The following is a 17,690-nucleotide window of genomic DNA, read 5'->3' as shown; positions in this document are numbered from 1 at the left end:
CTGCTGCTCCATGCTCTGTACACACACTGCTGCTCCATGCTCTGTACACACGCTGCTGCTCCATGCTCTGTACACACGCTGCTGCCCCATGCTCTGTACACACACTGCTGCTCTATGCTCTGTACACACGCTGCTGCTCCATGCTCTGTACACCCGCTGCTGCTCCATGCTCTGTACACACGCTGCTGCTCCATGCTCTGTACACACGCTGCTGCCCCATGCTCTGTACATACACTGCTGCCCCATGCTCTGTACACACGCTGCTGCTCCATGCTCTGTACACACACCGCTGCCCCATGCTCTGTACACACACCGCTGCTCCATGCTCTGTACACACGCTGCTGCTCCATGCTCTGTACACACGCTGCTGCTCCATGCTCTGTACACACGCTGCTTCTCCATGCTCTGTACACACGCTGCCGCTCCATCCAAAGTCAGCTGTAGCAGGGAAATAAAGGGGGCAGTGCTGTGAGCTGCAGGATACCTGCAGATATTCTGCTGTCTCAACTTGGAGTACGAGAGGATTTGCCGCCGGGTGACGTGGGCGCAGGATACAGCCAGTATAGCTTATCCTGCTGCTGCACAAGCTCCCGGACGTGTTAATTACTATTCCCCCTCCAGGTCAACGTGGACGGTGGGGAATGATGTAACTCGGCTTCTAGCTATTGCTGGCGGCCGAATTACAGTGTTTTAAAAGTAACTTCAACTCCGTATTCTGACGACTCTGAAGTTACTCACTGTGCGCCGCTATAGCTGTAATTCCTATTACGGCCTATGGTGGCGCCAGCTGCGCCTAAATCTCCTGTACTGAATTGTGAGTGTTGGCTCAACTTGTGCCTGTCCCCATACACACTGCACTGCCCTGGTCTGAGGGGGGATTCTGGGCAGCTGTAATTCCCCTCCACACCCTCCCATGTTTGCCTATGACTTTCACCTTGGTTGACTTTAATGTTGTTGTAATATCTCCCCTATCTATTGTATAGCGCTGTGAAATATGCTACCGCATTATAAGTAAAGTTTATTAATAATAATAAGTTACACACCCTGGGTCTGATGTTACATAAAAAAATGCCATTATTGTTCAATATTTCATTTCTAAACAAATACAGCAGAGAAAAGGAAATAATACTTATGCTGGTATGTCTACATCAACAACATGCACAGGTTGTCCGGATAGATGGAGGTCTGTGAGGACTTTGCTTGGCGTGACTCTATACAAGGTGACGTACTATTATGTGTGGGAAAAGTCACACGCCTGATGCTACACAATGGCAGACCTTGTCTGTCCGCTCGCACACCGCGCACGGCTTACACACAAACACACGTGTCAGCGATAATCCTTTCCTCAGCAACAAAGGGTTATAAAACCCCAAAACTATCTGACGTAAGAGAAAGAGAGTGCATGAGATAGGGGCGCGAGGAAAAGTGGGCACCCGTTTTTGTTAATAAAATTATCCTCATTATCTACTAATCTTTTTTTTTTTTTTTTTTACGAGTGAATCGTGTAAATTATCGTAATCAAATATCAATATATATTAACAATATTTTACTACAACCTAAACTTACTCTCACACAGAACCCTCTCTCCTCCGATGCTTAACCCTAATACCCCCCCCCCCCCCTTCCTGATTACTAAAGCTAAATCCCCACGTCCTTCCTGAAGCCTAACCTTAGAACCCCCCTTCCTGCCGCCTAATTCTAAAACTCCCCTTCCTTACGCCTAACCCTTAAACTTCCCTTCCTGATGCCTAACCCTAAAGGTGGCCACTAACTATTCAATTTCTAGCGAAAAATTGTTCAAGCGATCAGAAATTCTGATCGGATCGGTTGTAAATAATCTCCATTGATGGGCACAATCGATTATAAATATAGTCGTCCCGCGGTCTGATTGGATTTTTGTGAAACCAAAATTTGGATTTTCTTGTTGGTTGTGCTAGATAGGAAGCAAAGATTGGTTCGTTGATGGTGTAGTGAACGATTTTTCTTCCGATCAGAATTATCTGATCGCTCAAACGATTTTCGCCAGAAATTGGATCGTTAGTGGCTACCTTAAGACCCCCCCCTTCCTTACGCCTAACCCTAAAACCCTCATTCCTGATGCCTTACCCTAATTTTCTAATAATTTTTTTTAAAAAATTGTACCATATATGGGCACCATAATGTTTGCTGTAAAAAGAATCACAAATAGGATTAAAATGTTAATACGCTCTTTTCATTCATTTTAGCCCTTATTACCAGCAACCAAAAGACGCGATTTATCAATCCTTTCACCTTAATTTGCGAACTCACATTTATACTTTTAGGCTGCTTTTACATCTAATTTTTGCGTTGCGGTGGTCATGCGATGCCTATGCCACATCCCACCGCAACGCAAAAAAACGGCAGGAAGTACGTCACTGGGATTCCTGGCAGCGGCGTAACTAGAAATCACTGGGCCTCCCTGCAAAACTTTGTATGTCCTCCCAGGGGCGTAACTAGAAATCACTGGGCCCCCCTGCAAAACTTTGTATGCCCTCCCAGGGGCGTAACTAGAAATCACTGGGCCCCCCTGCAAAACTTTGTATGCCCTCCCAGGGGCGTAACTAGAAATCACTGGGCCCCCCTGCAAAACTTTGTATGCCCTCCCAAGGTGTAACTAGAAATCACCACTGGGCCCCCCTGCAAAACTTTGTATGCCCTCCCAAGGTGTAATTAGAAATCACCACTGGGCCCCCCTGCAAAACTTTGTATGTCCTCCCAAGGTGTAACTAGAAATCACCACTGGGCCCCCCTGCAAAACTTTGTATGCCCTCCCAGGGGCGTAACTAGAAATCACTGGGCCCCCCTGCAAAACTTTGTATGTCCTCCCAGGGGCGTAACTAGAAATCACTGGGCCACCCTGCAAAACTTTGTATGTCCTCCCAGGGGCGTAACTAGAAATCACTGGGCCACCCTGCAAAACTTTGTATGTCCTCCCAGGGGTGTAACTAGAGATCACTGGGCCCCCCTGCGCTGCTTCCCTTGCAGGGTCTATTGTTACACCCCTGTGCCCTTGTTATGTCTGATTGCGCTGCCCGGAAGCTTCCTTCCACACTGCTACGCAGTGTGGAAGGAAGCTTCCGGGCAGCGCAATCAGACAATTTGGCATAGAGGTTGTTCTGGGGGTTCCCTCCCTACCGTGAAAATGTGGGGAGTGGAAGAGGTGTGGGAGCGGAGATATCTAGTATTTTACCACCAGCAGCATCATTCTATAGGAACTGTGGCCGCACAGTCTCCTACTGCGCATGCGGGGCAGCGCAAATCAATAGGCAGCGTAAACACCCTCCCACCCCCCTCGCATTCTGCACAGGTAAACTGAGAACCAGTGTTATTCAGTTGGCTAGTGAACACTTGAATGTGTTTTCCCCATGCAGATAATAATAGACAGCAGTGAAGCACTGGGGGCATTTTCTCTACCAATTACATTCGCTTCTGTGATAAAACGTGCATTTCACACATACAGACACACATGGGGCTTGATTTACTATTGTGTGATAACTGCTATCACAGCAGTTATCACACGAGGCGCCGCACGCAAAGGTTTGCGCGAACAGCGTTACTTCGCGTGGTAAGCGTGCAAACCTTCGCTTATTACGCGAAGTAACGCCGTAGCGGCAGCTCGCATGATAACTGCTGTGATAGCAGTTATCACACAATAGTGAATCAAGCCCATAGTGTGTAGAAAACGTATACAGAAAACCGACAGACGAGTGTGCTCCCAGCAACAGCTTCTTATTACACTCACTCTGTCCATCTATGATGGAGCAGAACTGGCTCTGCAGACTCTTAGGCCCCGTATACACTTAATCAGTTGCTCTCAGTTATAACTGAAAGAACAACTGATTTTCAAAGTAATGCCCATGTTTTCCTATGGCACCTTTCACACGTAACGCATTTTAACTGAAATCTTTTTCATAATGCACTGCTATGGAGAAGGAAAAAAAACACGTGCCAACTGATTAAGTGTAAACGGTGCCTTACAGTATCACTGCAATACACAGCAGCACTTGGGAAGGGGCCGGGGGTAGAGAGACGGGAGTAGCGCTTTGTACACAAGACCCTGCTGAACACTGAATAGGGACTTCCTTATCACTGGCTGTGCAGATGCAGTCATTAAAACAAACGTGCAGAGAGCAGAAAGCTTTTTTTTTCTCTCCGTGCCCTTAGTTGTTAGTCTCTTAGGACAGGGAAAATAAACTTCTCACCCACGGGGCCCCCTGCAGCTAGTGGGCCCCCCTGCGACTGCATCCCTTGCAGGGGCTACTGTTATGCCCCTAATTCCCGGGGATCCCTGTCATATCTCTATTGTTCCGTGCATGCGCGCCAATACACTGCCGACCTTTTTAAAAAGTATGCATTGCCCATTGACTTAAATTACTTTCGCCACTGTGGAAGTCTGGCCGTAACACACTGCTGTCCCTGCGCCGGCCGAGCAGCGAATCGGGCTTTTCCGTACGCAACATGACGCGGTAAGTATGGTAAGCGCCATTGCCTTGCATGGCTTACTCTGCGGTAAAACAGGGTAAGGGCCTTTTTCCACTAGCCTGCGATTTGCGATTTGCTTCTGATCGCAAACCGCGAGGTACATTAAACTAATGGAAACTGCAGCAGCAATTTCCATTAGTGCGATCCGATTGCGATGCGATTTTGGTCAAATCGCAATCGTTGTCCTGCCGCGTTTTGTATGCGATTGAGCTGGACTATAATGAGTATAGTAGCTCAATCGCAATCGCATGGTGGAAATTGAAACGCGATTGCGATCGGAATCGCGATCGCATTTCATAGTGGAAAAGAGCCCTAATGCAGCGCACACTTGGGCCTCGTTCACATCTACCAACGCCGTGCGATCCGAACGCAGCGCATCCGATCGCACGCCATCTGTGCTGCTGCCCTGCTGATCCCATCCATTGACAGTGATGGGATCAGCTCTGCGCTTCCGGGCAAAATGCATGCAGCAATACGCAAGCGCTTCCCAGCGCATCGTACTGCTGCTCAGCGCAGTAGATGTGAACGGTAGAAGGGCAGTCTATGCCCTTCTGCCGTTCCTGCGTTTCAGCACATCATACGCGTTTCCATATCCGCACGGAAGCGCGTATGATGTGAAGGAGGCCTTACAATGCAATTGTAAAAGGGGCCTGAAGGGTTAAAAAAAAGTGGGTTTCGCCCAGTGAGCTACTGGCGGAAGAAGCATAAGTCTCTCATCGGCCCCTGAAAGCCAGAATAATAACGGGATTAATGTGTTGTAACCCTCGGCTGCACTGGTGTCATAAGTGGCAGGCTAGAAGATGTCTCTATTGCTGGGACAGAAGAGCCATTGTCCTCCCGCTGTCTGCTCTCCCATTACCATGTCGGGCTAATCTCTTGCCTCTGTTTAACCGCAAACACACCTGTCGTCACCTGATGTCGCTGGCGGGGTGCTGGCGAGTTCACACGTGGCCAATAGTGGGCACAGGCTGGTTGTCACAACACGAGACACAAGCACAGAAGTTTCATCCACAAACACAAGCTGCCGTCTCTCCAGTCATCCTGGCGGCATTGCCAAACATGCTTCCGCTGAAAGGATTGTGTTAGGATGAGACGAATCTGAAGACGAGCAGCGCTACAGACCCCAGAGTCCTGCTGCATGTGGCCGCTTTTATCAAACCATCTCCTGTTCATATATAGATATAGTTACAGGGGCGTAACAATAGACCCTGCAAGGGATGTAGCTGCAGGGGGCACCATCCTGAGAGACTGACAACTAAGGGCAAGGAGAGAAAAAGCTTTCTGCTCTCTGCACAATTGTTCTAATGGCTGCCTTTGCTCAGCCACTGATAAGGATTCATACAAAGTTTTTCAGACAAAGGTTTGTAGACAGTCCCTCTTCAGTGTTTAGCAGGGTCTTGTATACAGTGCTGCTCTACCCCCAGGAGAGGGAGCTATTGGCCAGAGGCGGCCCCATCCAAAGTTTTGCAGGGGGGCCCAGTGATTTCTAGTTACCCCCCTGTATAGTTACTGGTAAAAAGGACTGTCCTAAAAAAAATGGGCACTAAGCCACTACCCTAACACTCCCTCCCCTCCCCCCCCCCCCCCCCCCCCCCCCCCCCCCGGCAAAGCATGCATGGAGGTGACATCTTTAGTTCTGCCAGGTGATCTGTACAGAATGTTCATTACTGAGAGTCAGGCCTGGATTTACATCACAGGAGCCTATAGGCACAGATGTCCTGGCACCCTAGACTCCGCCCTCCATGAACCTACAAACACCTGCCGAAGTGCACCACATGTGTGCTAGCTGCCCCAGCTGTCACTTCTCCCTTACTTCCCTTGCCTGTCATAGGTAGCTACAGGTGTCACTTAGCATTAGGTAGCCAGAGGTATCCTTGGTATTAGTATTAAGCTATTAGCTAGAGGAGTCCCCAAGTATTGGGTAGCTAGAGGTGCCCTGATTTAAAGAGGAACTCCAGTGAAAATAATGTAATAAAAAAGTGCTTAATTTTTACAATAATTATGTATAAATGATTTAGTCAGTGTTTGCTCATTGTAAAATCTTTCCTCTCCCTGATTTACATTCTGACATTTATCACATGGTGACATTTTTACTGCTGGCAGGTGATATCAGTGACAGGAGATGCTGCTTGCTTTTTTGGCAGTTGGAAACAGCTGTAAACAGTAAAACAACTGTTATTTCCCACAATGCAATGATGTTCACAGACAGGAAACTGCGAGGACCATGGTCCTCACAGTTTCCTGTGGGAGGGATTTTACCACAAATATCAGCCATACAGAGTCCTCTGATGATCCGTTTGTGAACAGGAAAAGATTTCTCATGTGAAAGGGGGTATCAGCTACTGATTGGGATGAAGTTCAATTCTTGGTCGGAGTTTCTCTTTAAGAGAGATCTGGTCAGTGGAATGTAACTCTCAGGACTCTGCATATGGAAGGAAGGAGGGAGGCACTTGGGGAAAGGTGTGGGCCGCCTTTCCATCATCAGGCGCCTGGAGGCGGATGCCTACAGTGCCTTATGGGAAATCCATATTACAACTCTGTGGACATAAAAATGTAAAAACAGGTGGAGAGGGGTCTGACTGGAAGGTGTGCAGGAGTTGGTACAGATGTTCAGAGGTACAAATGGAAGGTGTGTAGAAATTGGTCCAGGTGTATAGAGATCTGGGTGAAAGGCATGTAGTAAATGGTACAGGCGTCTGACTGGAAGGTGTAGTACTGCATACCTCCCAACTTTTTGGGATGAGAAAAAGGGACACTTAAGCCACACCCCTGCCTCACCCCTGATCACTCCCCCACCACGTCCCTAGTCACTCATACGATAAAGATTTCCTAAGAAAAATAAGTTGTTTTATAATTCAAACCACACAGGTCCTTTCTATCCTGGTTAATTTTCCTTCATATTAACATTTTAAAATTAGTAAAATATCAATTTAAAGGATGGGAATAAAGTTTTCACATTGGTGCAACTAAGGAGCTTGGGGCCCTGGTGCAAGCTTTACTTGGGGCTCCACGTGAGTGTGGCAGACTCACCATTTCACTGGCCTGCTCGGCCTGTGTTTTGGGTCTTTCCCACCAGGATGGGGATGGGGGGAGGGGCTGGGAATCTGTACCACATGACCCTGCTGCATGTACTGAGGGGGGGTGGGGCCATGGAGAAAGAGGAGGGACACAAAAGAAGCCCATGCCAGTGGATAGGTGACCCTGAAACATGTCGGATGATGTTCCAGAGACGGATTAAGGTGAAATGGTGCCCTAGGCAAGCAACAACTTTGGTTCCACCCTTGATAGCCATCTGGCTTTTTTTTTTTGGTAAGATTTGTTGGGGGGCTAGCATAAACCCCTAGACTCTCTCCAAGCCCTAGGCACCTGCCTAATGTGCCTTGTGGATGATCCGGCTCTGTGTTATCACAATGGCTACTTGGGATGTTCAGTGAGATACAAATCATTCTGGGCTGTTACAAAACCGTTTTCATACTAATTTCATGAAAATTCATGTAGCTTGAAAATGGACCAATTAAATGCAATCACGTGCGCAGAAGCGTATTGCTAAAATACACCTCCGCGCATGCAAAAAAATTGCATTGGGTCCTTTGAAAACACGCGCATTGCCACAGACATACATGACTTCCGGTCCGTGTGGCTCTTGCGCATTCGCCGCCGCAAGGTCCCCACAGCAACCTAGGTATGCGCTTGTGTTATCACTTCCGGTGTTGGCACTTCCGGAGCAGGGCTCTGCACCATGGCTAGTATGAACTATGAATAGACTTTCATTGCCCGGGGGCGTGGTGCTGTAAAAAATACCGCCCCGTCCCTGTGTGAGAGGGCCCTAAAGGTGGACTTACACGATTCAGTCTCATTTTTTCATTTGTATTTCAACCAGAGAAAACCTGATCGGTTTTTCCACTTGAATGAATAAATCAGAAAAATCAAATGAATATGCCATACACTTATGATCGATTTTTCCAAAAGTATGAAACAAACTATTGAATAAAATTGACAGTTTTTATATTTTTCTATTTGATCTTTTTTTAAAAAAAAATGAAAAATAAATAATTTTTTCTTGTTAAAAAAATAAAAGTTTTGTTTCTATTTTTTATACAAACGATCGTTTTTATTGAAAAAAACTGGAAAAGCGGTCGGCTTGATTGTATCCTGTATGGCCACCTTAGCAGAGACTATACATGATGCAATCAAATTGATCGATTTTCCGATTTTTCAAGAAAAACTAATACTGTAATGGTTTAAAAAATTGAAAATAATTTTCTTATTGTTTGAGAAAAAAATTATACATTTTTTGGATGTTTTGGGAAAAAAAACAAGTAACGTAAACTTGACAGTTTCCAATATACCAATAGATGGTATATTGGTTAGATTTTTCTGATTATTTGATAAATATGGTAGGACATATGACTATGACTATAGATTAGATTGTGAGCTCCTCTGAGGACAGTCAGTGACATGACTATGTGCTCTGTAAAGTGCTGCAGAAAATGACACTGCTATGTAAATACATAATAATAATATGGTAGGTCATTACACTATGACTATGGTAGAATTTACATTGTGAGTTCCTCTGAGGACAGCCAGTGACATGACTATGTACTCTGTAATGTGCTGCAGAAGATGCCAATGCTATATTAATACATAATAATAATATGATAGGACATTAGACTATGACTATGGAAAATTAGATTGTGAGCTCCTCTGAGGACAGTCAGTGACATGGCTATGTACTCTGTTAACCATTTCAGCCCTCACTGTTTTTTCACCTTATGCATCCGAGCAATTTTTACCTCTCATTCATTCGCCAATAACTTTATCACTACTTATCACAATGAATTGTGATCTATATCATATTTTTTCCGCCACCAATAAGGCTTTCTTTGGGAGGTACATTTTGCTAAGAATTATTTTTTTCTAAATGCATTTTAACAAGAAAATTAAGAAAAGAAAATTGAAAAAAAAATATCATTATTTCTCAGATTTTTGCCCATTATAGCTTTAAAATTATACATGCTACCTGTGAGAAAACGCGGAAAAGCCGCCGCGTGTACTGACAGCAAGGCGGCTGATTCCGCGTCCAACACGGCGGTCTGCACGCTGAAGCGTGCATCTAGTGACATGGCAGAACGCGGAAAAGCCGCCGCATGTACTGACAGCAAGGCGGCTGATTCCGCGTCCAACACGGCGGTCTGCACGCAGAAGCGTGCATCTAGTGACATGGCAGAACGCGGAAAAGCCGCCGCATGTACTGACAGCAAGGCGGCTGGTTCCGCGTCCAGCGCGGCGGTTTGCACGCAGCAGCGTGCAGCTGGTGTGGCTGAGCCTGTTAGTTCACACAGGTTTAGGAATAAGCGTGTGTGCGCGCGCTGAAAGGCAGAACTTTTTTCAGGCTGGTCAGCTGACCTCAGAGCTGATAACCATTGGTTGATCACTTTAGGGTGGCGCCAGAGAGCAATGCACTATATATGCTTACTGCTGGCCACTCTCAGGTTGTCTGCCGTTGCGATCACTACGTGGAAGCACTCAGACCTTAGTCAGATCCTACAGTGTGTTTGAACCAGGAGGACCTGGGAATTCACACTGAGCCAGATTACTTGTGTTATCATTCTGTTATACTTCAGACTAGTTCCAGGGTGTAGAGACCACGGACCTCACACCCAAGACTAGGGAACTTGTGTTATCATTCTGTTATACATCAGACTAGTTCCAGGGTGTAGAGACCATGGACCTCACACCCAAGACTAGGGAACTTGTGTTATCATTCTGTTATACATCAGACTAGTTCCAGGGTGTAGAGACCACGGACCTCACACCCAAGACTAGGCATTGTTTGATATTTGTTATGACCTGTTGCTTTCCTGACTATCCCTCTGCTTTCTGATTCGGTACCACGCATATCTGATATCACGTTGCCAAACCCTGCCTGACTAGGATACCGAATCAGCCTTCTGTCTTTGTACTTTGTCTGTGTGTTGCCGACCTGGCTTGCCCGACCTCGAGAGCTATCTCTCTCCTCTTAAGAGATAGTCTCCAAGATCAGTCAGTGACATCCACCTTCAGGTGTCACTTACTCTCTGGTCCTTCCTACCTTCAGCCTGACTCCACCCCTTGGAGAGTCTCAGGCTGCTGGAAGGTTTCTGTACTCTCCATAGCAGTGTCTTCTGTACTGCTTAGGGTCACCTGTTCATCAGGTGGGTTGCTCAAAGTCATACTGTTACACCAAACACTCACCATATATATATCTAGAGGTGTCCAGAGGTTAGCACTATATCTGTATTATTGGTGATTCTGCAGATCATCCATAATCAGATTCTCTCTGCGTGCTGACACCGATCATTACACTACCATAATTAAAACCCACACATTTTATTTGCCCATTTGTCCTGGCTATTACACTGTTTAAATTATGTCCCTATCACAATGTATAGCTCCAATATTTTATTTGGAAATAAAGGTTCATTTTTTTCAGTTTTGCGTCCATCACTATTTACAATCTTATAATTTAAAAAATATTAGTAATATAATCTCTTGACATGCATATTAAAAAAAGTTTAGGCTCTTAGGTAACTATTTATGTTTTTGTTTTGTTTTTTCAAATTGTAATTTTTTTTACTTTTTTTTTGTGTAAAAACATTTATTTGGGTATTTTTTGGGTGTGGGGGGTAAACAGTTAATTTTAAATGTAATTTATTGTGTTTTATGTGAAAAAAATGTATGTACATGCAGTTTTACTATTTGGCCTCAAGATGGCCACAGTCATTTTTTTTGTAATTCTATCCTGTAAAGGAGGTTACAGGAAGTATAAGGAGGACATGTTTTTTTTCCTCTCAGAAAGACCGAGCTTCTCATAAGAAGCTGTCAGTCTTTCTACCGGGGAATTAGATCAATGAATGGGAACTATGATCCCATTCATTGATCTCCAGGCTACTGGGAGTCAACACGGCGCTACAGCAGCCGATTGGACATGACAATCATGTCCAAGCGGCTAAAATGGTTAACTGCTGCAGAAGATATCAGTGCTATAGAAATACATAGTAATAATAATAATAATAATAATAATAATATCATGGTAGGACATTAGACCATGGCTATGGGATTAGATTGTGACCTCCTCTGAGGACAGTCAGTGACATGACTATGTACTCTGTAAAGTGCTGCAGAAGATGTCAGTGCTATATCAATACATAATAATAATATGGGAGGACATTAGACTATGGTAGGGATTAGATTGTGAGCTCCTCTGAGGACAGTCAGTGACATGACTATGTAGGAAATACGAAGGAGGTGCACCTGATGAAGGGGATATGCCCCGAAACATGTTGTGTATTACTGGGATTTGATAAAACGCAAGTTTGAAGCCAATTGAGTGCCTCCTTCGTATTTACTACATTGAACCGTGTGTGGAGTGGTGACCCACAGAGGGATTGTGCACCGGCAACATAGACCTGACTAGGCCTATTCCACAGGGACCCGCTGCAGTTTGCTTGTAGTGACATGACTATGTACTATGTAAAGTGCTGCAGAAGATGTCAGTGCTATATAAATACATAATAATAATAATATTAATATGGTAGGACATTAGGCTATGACTGTGGTAGGGGATTGTGAGCTGCTCTGAGTGTGGTCTATGTGACTATGTACTTTGTAATGTGCTTCAGAAGATATCAGTGCTAATAGACTGAGAAAAAAAAACACAATTTCTGTGCTAGAGTGTGGAATTCCTAATCTACAAAGCTGAGACAGTTAGTTTTTCCTGTTCCTTGCACACTGCTGGAGCCTGAAAACAGTTAAATATATGTCACTCAGCAGGGAGGGTGGGCCCGGTCACTGCACGGGGCCCCATACTCCTGTAATGGGTGTTACTACCCTGACAACAGCCCTGTGTGTAAGGCCAATTTACTGTCAGATAGGAGTGTTTTAAAATACTGGCATGTCACTCCTATACAGGCACAGAGTTACAGCTTAAACTGAAGGTAGCAGAGATCAGTACACACAGCAGCTAGTTTACTTTCAGTACAGATACAGAGTAACAGCCTATACTGGAGATATTAGAGGTCAGAACACACTGCAGCTAGTTTACTATCAGAACAGGCACAGAGTAACAGCTTATACTGATACTGGAGGTAGCAGAGATCAGCACACGCTGCAGCTAGTTTACTATCAGTACAGGCATAGCGTAACAGATTACACTGTACATACTGGGGTTAGCAGAAGTCAGCACACACTGCAGCTAGTTTACTATCAGTACAGGCATAGAGTAACAGATTACACTGTACATACTGGGGGTAGCAGAGGTCAGCACACACTGCAGCTAGTTTACTATCAGTACCAGGCACAGAGTAACAGCTTATACTGTACATACTGGAGGTAGCAGAGGTCAGAACACACAGCAGATAGTTTACTATCAGTACAGGCACAGAGTAACACCCTATACTGTACATACTGGAGGTAGCAGAGGTCAAAACACACAGCAGCTAGTTTACTATCAGAACAGGCACAGAGTAACAGCCTATACTGTACATACTGGAGGTAGCAGAGGTCAGAACACACTGCAGCTAGTTTACTATCAGTACAGGCACAGAGTAACAGCTTATGGGGGTAGCAAAGGTGAGCACACACTGCAGCTACTTTGCTATCACTACAGGTACACAGTAACAGCTTATACTGTACATACTGAATGTAGCAGAGATCAGCACACACTGCAGCTAGTTTACTACCAGTACAGGCACAGAGTAACAACTTATACTGTACATACTGGAGGTAGCAGAGATGCACACACTGCAGCTAGTTTACTATCAATACAGGCACAGAGTGACAGCTTATACTGTACATACTAGAGGTAGGGGAGATCAGCATACACTGCAGCTGGTTTACTATCAGTACAGGCACAGTGTAACAGCTTTTACTATACATACTGGAAAAAGAAGATATCAGCACACACTGCAGCTAGTTTACTATCAGTACAGGCACAGAGTAAGAGCTCATACTGTATCTACTGGAGGTATCAGAGGTGAGCACACACTGTAGCTACTTTGCTATCACTACAGGCACATAGTAACAACTTATACTGTACATACTGGAGGTAGCAGAGATCAGAGATCAATACACACTGCAGCTGGTTTACTATCATTATAACACTGAGTTATGGCTTCTAATTTGCATATTTAAGGTGACATGGCTAAATCTTGAGAGCTGTTCATTTAAATACATTCTAGGCATATGCAGTTATAAGTACATTGGGAGTTTAAACTCCAGGCATGCAGAGAAGACAAAACTTAACCATATACAGTTGCTGATCCATTTTTTTGTCAGCCTGTTGTGATAAAACATTACACAGAGACAGAAGCAGACAGGAAGTGCAGTGCTGGGATGGCAGCATTTATTGGTACACAGCAGGGTGATTGGCTACACAGTGGTATTGCTGAATATGGCTCCGGTACAGCATGACTTCTGTTCTAAAGACTCAGCTACTGCAGAACCTCTTGGCAGAGCAGACATAGCCGGCCATACACTGGCAGATCCGAAATATTGCACATCGTTTATTCGTTACAGCATCAGCAGCTGGCTGGAGAGTTCTCGGTCTCTACCTGCAGAAATGTTGGCACGGCAACAGATTTTTTAAAAGAAAATCAAGGTGAGAAACATATGAAGGCTGAAATATGTATTTCCTTTTAAAGTGGACCTGAACTCTTGCTCAGGACAGAAGGAAAACAAAGAGAAATGCATCCTGAATGTATTTAGAGCGTTTAGCCCAGGCATGGGCAAACTTGGCTCTCCAGCTGTTAAGGAACTACAAGTCCCACAATGCATTTGCCTGTATGAGTCATGAATGTGGCTGTCAGACTCCTGCAATGCATTGTGGGACTTGTAGTTCCTCAACAGCTGGAGGGCCAAGTTTTCCCATGCCTGGTTTAGCCTGTGTAATTCCCTCTCGTGTGTTTTTAAACACAAGTTGTAATTTAATCTGTCAGCTGGCTGCCCCAGCAGAGCAGCTAACTGGTAAACGCAGGATGTTAACCCTATGCCTGGTTCCACGAAAGCAGGAAGTAGACACAAATCAGATTTATTACAGGATTTGTATCAGCTGTAACAAAGAAATGTTTTTCTTTAAAGGTTATTGTGCTGTTGCTTATCTTTTAGCGCAGAGAGGAACTTCTAAGTTCAGGTTTGCTTCAACCAATGCACATTGTCTGGCTGTCCTGCTGATCCTCTGCCTCTAATACATTTAGCCATAAACCCTGAACAAGCATGAAGATCAGATGTTTCTGACTCAAGTCTGACTGGATAAGCTGCATGCTTGCTTTAGGGGTGTGTTTCAGACACTACTGCAGCCAAAAAAGATGAGCAGGACAGCCAGGCAACTGGTATTGTTTAAAAGGAAATAAATATGGTAGCCTCCTCCATAGGTCTCTCACCTCAGGTTCCGTTTAATGCTGGTTTCAGAATTTTCTCATCTGGGATATGCTTATAGTAAATTAGGGACAAGTTGGGGTTGATCAGAAAAAGAATCGAGCTGCATCTCAACAAACGATTGCTAGCTTAGTTGCCGACAAGTCCGGCAGAATCCTTATAAAAAATGACTGGAAAGTCACAGTGATGTTCCAGAGTTTTTTTTTTTTTTGTGCCCAGCAGAAGGGACGATAGTCTACCCGTAATCCAAACAGTTTCCGATTATCCTGGGTGGAACTGGAGGTTTTGGAGATGGGGGTGGAGGCAACAGTATTTCAGGTGGACAAACCTCAAGGGCTACGGGGTGCCTGGTCAGCAGATCGTCCGAACTGGTCGCTTCCACTCCGACGTGTGTGTGGGGGGAAGGTAGGTGATTTTCTTGGCGATTGCCCGCTGAATGCTCAACCTCCTCAGTTCCTGTGCCAGTTCCAGAATAGTGTCCCTTTCCAGCTGATGCGCACTGAGATGGTCCCTTATGTGATCGGGGGTCTTGTGGGTGCGTGTCCTTTCTTCTTCCCCATCCTCCTCTTCCTCCAGGATGGAACTGAGTCTGGGTATAGTCTTACTTCTCTCCGCCGGTGGGTTGTAAGAGCAGATCCCGTTGATCACCTTCCTCAGGGGCATCATGGGCACCACAAACTCCCCCAAAAGTTCCTGCTGTTCCCTCCTGAAGTCACTTTGCCTCTTTAGCCTCTTGAACTCCTTAAAGGCTGACAGGGAGGTCTGGCATAGAGTACGAGCCATGGCCCTCGCCTTCTCCGACTTGGACACCAGTACGGCGTGACACCTTAGGACCACCGCCTTGTTCTTGATCTGGTGCCTGTAGACCCAGGAGAAGAGTTTGGTGTGGCCAGTCTCGGCCGCGCAGTAGGTGATACGGTGCAGGAGGTAAGAGTGGACCGTCTTCCGGGACCCCTTCTTGCAGGGGGTCATCCGGATGCCGTAGGAGCCTAGGGTGAGCTTCATCTTGGTGCTGTAGCCCCCGAACTCGCTCTTCTCCCAGATCTTGTTCACCACCTCGGACGTGCATCCTTCTCCCTTGGCGTGGAGGGTGACGGCGTTGCCCAAGTACCACACCGTATACGAGGGGTCTTCCCGGTTCAGTTCCACCGACTGTCTCCTGGTGCTGAAGAGGCTACCCAGGCGCACCACGGGGACCTGGGGCAGGAGGTCGGGGCAGGAGTGCAAGAAGGAGGACAGCAGAGAGGAGTAGCTCAAGCCCTTGGTCTTCTTGTCTTTCTTCACCAGGACAAACTTGCTCCTCTTCCAGGGCAACATGGTTGTCGGCTGCAGAGCGGAGCGTCTCATCCAGAGGATGGAGAATGAGTCCCTGGTGGAATAGGGCTCGCCTGCTTCTAGTAGAGCGAGGAGGAGAGAAAGGCAGCCGCCAGCCCCTTTTCCTCCTGCCACACCTCTGTCTCTCTCTCCAACTTCATACACATGGAGACAGAAGCCACAAGTGCACCAGTCTCTCTGTATGACAATGCTCTGTCTAGGCTTCCATCTGCCTGTCTATTCTCGCCACGCGAATGTGAGTGAATGACAGGCTGCGAGGCGCATTCACTGCGATGTATACACAGCACGGGAGGCTGCAGGCTAGAGATTCTGCAATTATTCTTGTACAGATATTCACAGCAGAGGAGGCACTGCCTGGATTGTAGCTGTTGTTGTTGTACAGTTCAGGAGTAAAGGTGGCCACACACCATACAATTACATTTTACGGCAATTCGATAGAAAAGATCGGATTTCCTGAAAAATCTAAAGCTTTTTTTTTTTTTATTATTCGAGCAAGAAATCGGATCGGATTTCCCATTTTTATTCGATAGAAGTCAATCGGGAGTGCTGGATTTTTCTGATCAATTTTTATGAAAATTGAATGGTGTGTGGTAGATTGTCTTTTTCCTTATACAGGTAGTTCCCGATTAACGAACGAGATAGGGACTGTAGGTTCGTTCTTAACCTGAATCTGTTCTTAAGTACAGGGAATCTCTGTCCCCTGTACCTCCTCTGTTCCTCCAGTGTCCCCCTCTGTGTCACCTCTGCCCTCTGTACCTGCTTATACAAGTTTAAAGAGAACCCGAGGTGTGTTTAAAGAATGTTATCTACATACAGAGGCTGGTTCTGCCTATACAGCCCAGCCTCTGTTGCTATCCCAAACCCCACTAAGGTCCCCCTGCACTCTGCAATCCTTCAGAAATCACAGCCGTGCTGTGAGGCTTTGTTTACATCGGTAGTGTCAGTCTCAGCTGCTCCCCCGCCTCCTGCATAGCTCCGGTCCCTGCCCCCGTCCCTTCCCTCCAATCAGCAGGGAGGGAAGGGAGGGAAGGGATGCAGGCGGGGACTGGAGTTCTGCAGGAGGCGGGGAGAGCAGCAGACTGACACTATAGAGATAAACACAGCTAGCTCTGACAAGCTGTTTGTCAGCAGCATAGCTGTGATTTATGAGGGATTGCAGAGTCCAGGGGGACCTTAGGGGGGTTTGGGATAGCAACAGAGGCTGGGCTGTATAGGCAGATCCAGCCTCTGTATGCAGATAATATTCTTCAAACCCACCTCGGGTTCTCTTTAAAAGCCATTTTTTCTTTGAATTTTTTTAAATCGATTTTTTCAAAAACTACAAGTCCAATCTGAAAAAATGTTTTTTGACTTGTTCCCATGGTAACACAGAATCCCTGCCGTTTATATCGGCGGGTCGTTCATAAGTCGAGTGTTCGTAAGTCGGGGACTGCCTGTAT

The 17,690-nt window shown here is 45.9% G+C and overlaps 1 protein-coding gene and 1 long non-coding RNA gene across 2 annotated transcripts in view; both read right to left on the bottom strand.

Annotated features, from left to right (window-relative positions):
* Positions 1-17,690, bottom strand: part of LOC137523033 (uncharacterized) — a 64,202-nt gene that overhangs the window by 29,978 nt on the left and 16,534 nt on the right. The window lies entirely within an intron of this gene.
* FAM43B (family with sequence similarity 43 member B) lies at positions 13,859-16,263 on the bottom strand. Its single transcript, XM_068243218.1, has one exon. The coding sequence runs from the start codon at positions 16,261-16,263 to the stop codon at positions 15,268-15,270; it is 996 nt and encodes a 331-aa protein (XP_068099319.1). The 3' UTR covers positions 13,859-15,267.

The sequence above is a fragment of the Hyperolius riggenbachi genome, chromosome 6 (genome assembly GCF_040937935.1).
Source record: "Hyperolius riggenbachi isolate aHypRig1 chromosome 6, aHypRig1.pri, whole genome shotgun sequence".
Taxonomy (NCBI): Eukaryota; Metazoa; Chordata; class Amphibia; order Anura; family Hyperoliidae; genus Hyperolius; species Hyperolius riggenbachi.
Note: the sequence above shows the minus strand (reverse complement) of the source record. Positions and strands in the feature narration are given on the sequence as shown.

Bases quoted from the DNA above. Each gene is read 5' to 3' on its own strand.
- FAM43B (XM_068243218.1), bottom strand. From the start codon at position 16,263: ATGAGACGCTCCGCTCTGCAGCCGACAACCATGTTGCCCTGGAAGAGG.